Source organism: Lissotriton vulgaris, chromosome 9 (assembly GCF_964263255.1).
Source record: "Lissotriton vulgaris chromosome 9, aLisVul1.2, whole genome shotgun sequence".
NCBI lineage: Eukaryota > Metazoa > Chordata > Amphibia > Caudata > Salamandridae > Lissotriton > Lissotriton vulgaris.
The window spans coordinates 571,723,006-571,732,085 of record NC_141697.1 but is presented as its reverse complement, the minus strand read 5'-3'; the positions used below and the strand labels follow the sequence as shown (position 1 = coordinate 571,732,085).

General features: G+C 43.1%; 1 protein-coding gene across 1 annotated transcript in view; it reads left to right on the top strand.

Moving 5' to 3' along the window:
• Positions 1 to 106: 106 nt before the first annotated feature.
• The window catches only part of LOC147691850 (peroxiredoxin-5, mitochondrial-like), a 46,347-nt gene continuing 37,373 nt past the window's right edge, over positions 107 to 9,080 (top strand). The window contains exon 1 of the mRNA XM_086938125.1: positions 107 to 299. Within this exon, the coding sequence (XP_086794251.1) occupies positions 201 to 299 (99 nt within the window). The 5' untranslated portion in view covers positions 107 to 200. The remainder of the gene's footprint in view (positions 300 to 9,080) is intronic.

Sequence of the window (9,080 nt, the reverse complement as noted above, 5' to 3'; positions counted from 1 at the left end):
GAAGCAAGAGGCACGGACTACGCATCTTTTGCCTGCCTGGCGTCTCTGGGCGGGGATAGTGGTAGGGAGTGGTTTAATGAGTGGGCAATGTCTATTGGCATATGTTATATAAATATTTTAGCAGAACAGGGAGGAGTTATTGGGGGGTAGTGTTACGAATAGGGGTGTGGTGAAGAGAAAGCGCATGCCCACTCTCCACCATGGCTCCCTTAATAAGCGCTAATCGGTCACTCTGTCTACTGAGAGCGGTCAGAGCAGTCAGCAGAAGCTTCGTAGCATCCAGAACCATGTCTGCGCAGGTAAATATGACCGAAAAGAACTTTTTCTAGGGCGGGGAATGAGTGCCGGAGAAGGCAAAGGAGGAGGGAGCAGTAAGAACAGCAGCTGCTGTTGTGCTAGTGTGATCAGAGCAGACGCAGGGTAGAGATTTGGACGAAACCATTTATTGGGGGTTGTTGCACACATTTCCCCATGTATACACTCGAATTAATTTCACCAGATGTATATTCAACTTGAGCAAATATGTTATATTGTAGAATGCACTGATATGTGGAAATAAAAGCTCATTAACTTCACACATGATCGTCCTACATGGAATTATTTGGCAAACCATGGGAATTGGGTGAGGCCGAGTCCATTTGGGTGGGGAGACGGTAGGGAGTTAAAAAGTCTCAGATTCAGTGCGAAGGTCATTTCGCAACGAAGGTATTAAAGGCAGGTGCCTGCGGAGAGCTAGAGGGAAATAAATCGTTAGCTGGGGACATAGCGGGAGCAGTAAAGCCACATGTCTATTAGTACAGGTTCAAGAGAAGGCGATGAAACCTAACGACCAGAGTTGCCAATTTTGGATAAGAGAACCAGATTCAAATCCCGGCGTCCGCTCAACATCCCGTGATTCGGGACAAATCGCTTAGATTCACATGCCTTTAATAAAATAATCTGGCCTTGTGTAATACAATTTGATACTCATGCAAAGCAGTCTAATGCTTTCAGTTAGTGTTTGCGCTATATAAAACCGCAGAACAAATTGCAGTATAAACTGAGAGGGAAATTTGGAGCCACTTCTACGATAGGGGAGTATTGAGGCACTGTCTCCCCCAGTAAAGGTATTCAATCCAAAAATGGTGAGAGAGCGTTCACCGATATGGTGAGCTGTTTGTATATCTGTTGACTGTAAAATTAGGGTGAGGTTAGAGGTTTAAGAGTGAGATTCCAGTAAGGTGAATTCCTTGTTTCTTTGGAAGGTGGGCTAGGTTTGAAAAGAAAGTGAGCACATTGATGATTATGGGGTCATATTGTTTGTCACGAGAGTGACTGAGCGAAGAGTGTCACCTGCAAAATGTGGGTGAGTTGACCATTATGTGGTCTTGGAAAATATAGCAGAGACCCTGCATAAGTAGAGTTGTGAATTACCGGGGTCGCGTGTCAGCCAATGATCTGTCTGACCCATATGTATTTACGTATGAGGCTCCGGAGAAAAAGACCCCCGCCCCACCGTTGCTGTAAAGTAACTTCGTCTTTATTAGTGAACGGGCCAGGAATGAGCAAACAGTCATGCGGGTCTTGTCATGTCTGCTCCGGTTAGGGATCTTTGTACTAGATTTAAAACAGTGCTGCAATTTAGCGCATACGTATTCACTACCAGGATTCACACCCTCTGCATTCCAAACAGTATCACATTCTCTATGAACGCACTCCCATTTCAAATACAGCACGGACATTATGCACATACATTTTCAAGCCAGGGCTTGGCGCCACAGCTATGCCGGTACGGGAAAGAAATTTTTCACATGGGGTGGTGAGATTATCATATTCTGATTTTGTGTGACTGCGGCGAGTAAAATAGGGGCAATGTCTGTACCGTAATAAGAGATATGCAACTTGGAGAGAGAGAGGTGACGGAGCCGTTTGTGAGAAGTTTTGGAGGTGGAGAGGTTAATGTAGGGGCCAGCTCCCATGCCGTTCATGAGCATAATGGATGTATTCGGTTGTGAAATCTCATCCCCAGTCAGGCGCGCAACACCATTGGCCTCAAAGGGCTTCAGCCCCGCCCGTACTGTGGCAGCCGGGGATGAGACACTTCCCGGGCCCGCTCACAGCCGCAACGAGCACTTCACAGGCCTGTAAAAGACCAAGTGTACGTTAAAGGGGCTTTGTTGATGTTTCACCCCTTCCAAGAGCCCATGCAGCTCGACTCTGCCGATTGCATAAAAATTCACCCCCCCCCCCCCCCCCCCCCCCCCATTTTTTTTAGCCCCCCACCAAAATTTGACTCTAGTTGCGCCTCTGTTCCCAGTCTGTGTAGAATGTCTGCGGGATCATAAGATACACTCGGCAGTTAAGACAACATGCAGGAATCGTTTATATCATCTATTTTTATAGAGTCCTCTTTCTTGGAGACGGGGTTCTTGTCTCTCATCAATGTAACCCAGTTCTAAACTATATTCTGATTTTATAAATGTGGCCCTTCATTCCCTTGATGAGATGCTGAAGCACATATGCAGATTGGTAGCAGGCTTCCCTAGGATTACTATGAAGTGTCTCTCTGGATTGCAGGGGTAGTATATATGATGCTTGAGGGCCAAAGTTGTAAACAAATGGTACTTTGGTCTTCGGCCTGTGTAAATGTATGGAGCAAAAATAAATAAGAAATGGGGGATTTAAGCTTTAGGTACCAGTTTATGGGTGTCATTTATGCTCCTTCACCTTTCAGTTCAATTCACTTTTGTTACTCTACTTGGGCACCATTCGTTCAGTTTAGAACAGGGTGATCTGTCCAAGAACCCCTTGCTGCATAACACCCTTTCTGTCTGCACTGCACAAGAGTCTGTTAATTAAATCTATGAAGCTTTTCTTACGTGAGCGGGTTACATTTGACACCCAGTTCATGATAATCACTACCGAATTCTGCTTTACCCAGTTACCTTCTATCAGATGTTCATCTGCTTTGTCACACGAGTGACGTCTTCCTAGACTGCATTTTTTCATTTTACTCCTGTTGTAAGTGCTCATTTACAGCACTCTATCCCTGTTCCACTCAGTGCTTTCTGTACTTTTCTAGGCATAGTTTTGTGAAGCACCTAAAGATGATTTCACTGTCTTTCATCACCGCCCTATTACATCTATTTTGTGCCCAACTCAATGATTATTCCATTTGTTAATGTGAAACATCTAACCGTCTAAGTTCATTTGGGTCTTGTACTCCTGTTATTGCAAGGCATTGTACAGTGCTCTGTATTTATATCACCACATGCTTCTTGTATCAAAGTTTCTTACAGAGCTCTGAAACCTGGACCGGTTGACTTCAGTATAGAAAACAATCTATAAATAAACTATTTTACTCTTGTGGTCAATTCCTCCATCCACTCACGCTTACTTTCTTCTTGCCCTCCTCCTCTTTCTAGGTGCATATTAGCCTTTACCTTCCTACTACATCTACCGTCGCTGTCTGACTCACCTGACGAGATGCTGCGCAATTTGGTTAAAAACCATTGGCAAAGCCAATAGACCTCAATGGAGAAACCCATTTGCTTTGCCAATGCTTGTTCAGGGCTTATGTACAATATCTTAAAATTCTTTTTAATAGATGGCACATGCATAATAAGTAAAGAGGTTTTACAGCACAACTGGCTTGCTCGGAATAAAACTGGCGCATCTTTTATTGCAAGATGTCTGCACATTTAGGCTTGTTTTCTGCTGAATGCACTCTTCAGATATTTTATACAAACATACTGTGAGTGGCAGAAACCACAGTGTAAATATAATTGCTTTCTTGGGCTTCCAAGTGCAACAGATTCATTTATTGTGAATAACATTTTACCCACCGAAGAGATGTGTAAGCAACTGGTAAATGCTGCGTAGAACGCCTAGATACCAAAGTCACATGCTCTCTGCCAATTGAACGCACCACTACCCAACCTGATGCTGTACTAATGGCAGATAAGGCAGTTTACAAATGGCAGCAACGTTAGATTTTAAATAGCATCCATTGAATGTGCAGGCATTTTCTGTTCAATTGGGACATTTTTGTATTGGTGTATTTGTTATGTCTAACCTACATCGATGATGATGTTTCCGATAATTCATTAAAAAAAAAATGTATTTAAATGTATTTACTCCTGTTTGTTGCACAGTTTGCTCCCTCTTTCCTTCTTAATTCGATTGGACTATATAGGTTGCAAAGCTGTATCTAGTCTCATTGGGGCAGCCAATGCTGTGCTTGAAAGTCACCCTAGTGACTAGAGGGACCGTACGGTTTGCTGTTATCGGCAAGTGCTGCACTTTTTCTTGTAAATGTGCCCCACTCATGCAGCACTCTGTTGCTCCATGTGGAGGATATTTAATAGGAGGCTGCATTACTGCTCCACATATTTTTACGGGTTCATTGTGAGATTTAACTTGTTATATGCTACTAGGTCTTTGTGTTTCTGGTACTGCGACCACTTAACGCCAGGTCATTATGGTCACTGCCTTCAGCCCTAAACTTTTCACCTACAAATCTTTGAACGCAGGTGTGGTAGTCAAATGAGTTAAAAGGCAGCAAAACATGGCACCAACGCCCAGAGTACCTTAGGCTGACACTCAAACATCGAAGACTGGAAACTGTCAGTAAGGACCTAGAGGTGGTCACTCTAGTTTTGGCATGCACAGCTTTCTGTGCCTGCAGTGTAAAATTACGGGGAAACAGCCCAACTCTCCTGCAGCAGTAATACCCAGGTACTGCTAAGTGTACCTGGCACAACTGTTTCAGTCACTGGTTCAAAACCTGCAACTGAACTGCCCTTTTTTACCTGATTACTTTATCAGTCAGCAAAAGTGCCCTGTGCCTGTGAGGTGTTAGCTACTTTCTGCTGGTGGGGTGTCAAACGAGGAGTGACCTGAAGGAGGAAGAGTCTCCGAATTAGGCTTCAAATTAATTTCATGTTGCATAATTCGAGTGTTAGTCTTAGAATTTTTTTCTAATCTTTTGGCCATCAAATCTCATATAGCCGTTTTAGAGGTGGGTGAGTCACTGAAAGCTTGAGTCGGAAACCTGTTTCTGGGTCCTGTTGGAACCTTGAGTCCATAGCTACCGGAGCTTTCATGTGGTTTTTATCTGCTGCACTTGCTCTACCTTGGATGTAGTGTTACGGCCAGAGCTGCCGACTTTGGAACCAGGTTCGAGTCTCGGCAGTTTCTCAACATCCTGCAATTCTGGGCAAATCACTCAACCTCTGTCTAAAAGTTGAGTTTGTGCTATATAAAAACTGCAGTAAAACATACAAGGAGGTAAAAACTAAATATTTACATAAAGCAAGACTGATACCCATTTAGTGGCTAATTTGTACAAAGTGTAACTAGAAAACCTGGCCAAATAGTGGCTTCCTCGCTAAAACTGTGTGATCTTAGGCAAATGCTCACTAATGGCACTGCGATGTTGAGACTGAGGCGGGAATGATTCCAAGTTCATGATTGGAAACCATTACTTTTAATAAGTACTTCCTCAGTGCTATAATATGAAATATAACTATGAAAGCTTCCAGCGTTAAAGAAATACTTTTTGAATTTTTAAGAGAAGTTATCAACATTTACATGGTTTGTTGTATGATTTACATATCAAACATTTTCAGGACTCCACTCGTACACGTGCTCTAATAGCCAAGCCACACTCTTGGCTTGGCTCTGGTGCAGCTCTCCCCTCCAATTCGCTGACTCGCTTATCTCTGAGTAGTTCATTGCCAGCCAGACTGTCCCAGCAACATTTTCTGTAGCAGAAATTGATGCCCTAAAAAACTGTAAAGTGTTAGAAGAATTGCTTGAATTAATCTAAGCTAATGGCAATCCCTTGTGGCACATTCCAGTCCATTGTTTTTACCCACTATGCCAGTCTAGACGGAGACAAGCCATATGTAAATCTGCATTGATATTGTACAGACTTTAGTAATTGAATAGAGCTCTTTCTAAAATCAGTCTTCAAAAGCTGATACTAGGACGTACACACAGAATAATTTTGTGATGGCTAAAGCTTTAGTTCCCATTTGAGTTGCCAGATGTGTAGTTGCAGTTCATGTATCTGGACACCTCTAAAACTACTAATGCTTCTTCCCCCATTACATTCCCCACTCGTACATTAATGGTTCAGCTAGAAGGGGTAATCTCTAAAAGCCTCTTGTCTCAATCATAAAGTATGTTTCCAAAAGCTCCTGCAGTTCTCGAACAGCGCTCCCCATGGGGTGACTAGTCCTTCATGCTTTTTTAAAGTGTACAGCAATTACATTTCAATTGTGTGTAGTTGAATTCCCGCTTCTAGTCGGAGCATGTTACATATCCGTTGTGAGAATTTTTTTCGCAATCCTTTTGTAGACTCCGTTCCCACGTAGCTTCCTTTAATTAAATCCTACAACCCTATTACACCCCACCTCTCTAAACATGTATGTATATGTGTGTGTGTGTATATATGTATATATATATATTTAGTGTAATCTCAGGATTCATGTCCTTAGTTCCTGTGTCCCTGCCCCCAGGCTAGAGCGGTTTAGTCCGTTGAGATGAGTTGTACGTTCCTTTAAGACCTGTTTCTGGCAACTGTTCTGAAACGTACACTTCCTTTAATGTGTTGTCTTGGGACAAAGCATAGCAGTGATCGGATTTTATCCAAGGCTATCTAGGCCCAATATACAAAACTCCTCGAATAGTATGGGACAAGCTGCCTTCCTGCCTGGAAAGCCCAGGAACCGATTTGACACAAGAACTTGGAGTGCTTGGAATTTCAAAAGCTGCTTGTATTATTTTGACCTTGGTGTGCTTCCCACCAATGACCCACATAAGCATTAATGTTTCTTAACCTTGAGCCATTACTTTGTACTTATTATGGCCTTTTAAAGAGACTGTGCACCAGCTCTATCGGGTATCACCTGCAAGTGAAGCTGATCTGCCATTGTAGAGGAGATCAAACCCCCGCCCAGAAGAGAGGCCAGTACAAGGGTGTGTTGTACTGGTTCAGTGGCTGATAGCATGTGTGGACGGTATCTCCAGAGTGATCCTCCTGTAAACCACAAGGATCTTCTTGGCCAGTGTTGAAAGAGGAACCCACAAACAGTAGTTGAAGAGGGGCAAATATGCTTGACATGGCGCCCATTATTGCCTCTGGAAGGTTTGGGGTGGCTAGATTGAAGCTGCTTAGTCTGGCAGGAAACTTTTAGGTTGCAATTCAAGGTGGAATGCCCCGGAGTGACTAGGAGGTGAAGAAACCTTCTTTCCTTTGAATTTCTGAGGATAAAACACAAAGGAAATTGATGTTATGCAGCTGTGATCAGACGATGGCTCCCTGTACCAATGTTGTGACTCTTGACATCCCTTTCTTGGTCCTCCTCGGTCTGGTCCTGCGCACATTTCACCTAACCTTTATCCTCTTGTGCCATCCCATAGAAGTAGTGATTCTAGTATTTTACCGCAATGTTGTATTTATCCATGACCACCTTTGAACTCTGCAGCCCCTCGGACTCCAATCACTGTTGCCAGGAGATCTTCCTGTATTTATTTATTTTAATCTTTCTCCCAGCCTGCTAGGTTGGCGTGCTTAACTAATCCTTCTTGCGTCCTCCACTATCAGCAGTTTAATGACTTCACCACTTACCAAAGTCAGGCTCATTTTGAATCGAGGCTGGACAAGCACTTGTGAAGTCCTTAATTGCTGGTGTGGTGGTGGTCCTTGTGGCACTGTGCCCATGCTCCAACCCAGCACTAGAAACGTGATCTAGAGTTGCATGTTCTGCGAACTGATGGGTATGAGATGTGTAATACTGGACTTTCACCAAACATGTTTTCAAAATATTTAAATCTTTCCTTAATTCGCTTCAGTCGTCCTGATGCGCTTCAACCCATATTTTTTTAGGTTTGGCGTTAACCTGGTTCTTTTAGATTTTACTAAAATTATATGATCAACTACTAGGACTTTTAACCAAACCCTCTTCAGCCTTTTTGTTGTCATTTACGTTTTTTAGGTCTCGCCTGCGGAAGCGCATGCGCTGCTAGTGCATGTGCGCTCACTTGCAAGAGATATTCTATACACAAGAGTCTTGCAGAGCCCGCCCGTTACCTACCAATGGCTGGCTTGATTCGCACTTTCATTTTCTTGCTTCTCATTGGTAAATGCATGGGAGCTTCACTTCCTTTATCTCTTTGCTACAGCATGGAGCAAGTATAGATTAAGTATATATGCGATTTATTGTTGCTTATGCCTGTCCTCCCCATCATGGATTGCCAGTCTCACCATTCCCTGCTAGACCCATCCCACCCTACCTCCCACTTCGCTGTTGCATGTTTTTTTTTTGTTTGTTTACTTCAGTTTTGCTTTGCAGTTTTACATGCTACGAACACAATCCATAGATATTTGATTTGAGCGCTTTACAGGCTCAACAGTTAAATTACATAACTACACATTCGTTTTTCTAGGCAGGGGAAGGGTAAGTGATTTGCTCAGTGACAAGATGTTAAGCCAATGCCAAGACTTGAACAGGATTCCCCGAGCTCCAGACTGGGCAGTTCTGGCCATTACACCACCACCTCTCCCCTAACATTTACTGCAGAGGATCGCGACTTTTAAGCTATGCTGAAAGTAAAGGCAAAACTGTTATGTTTTTGGCACTGTTATAACCTCTAATATACACAGCATATATTTCTCTACAACTTCTACTGTCCACTTTGAATTAATTGGTAACAACCCTTCAGACTACACTATTTGCAAAAAATTGCATTAAAATTAAGAGCCGCATGACACTACACACTTTACTTATAGCCTCACTACACAGCCACGCTGCTCATAACATGGCTAAAAGACATTAGCAAAGCCAAAAGCTCTTATATAGGTGGGACCTATTGGCTTTGCCAGTGCTTGTTCTTCCTCCCACTACAGCATGGGGCAGACCACTTCAGCCATTGGCAAAGTCTGCTTTTAGTGACATCATTTTGCCCTTTCACAGGGAGAACATTCTCCCACAGCAGTCCCTTTCAGAGCAGGTATTACTATGGCAGAGTGTGTGTGTGTGGTTATTTTTCCTGTTTGTATTTATTTTTTTGCCCCAAAAAAGCTTTTTAGCCAA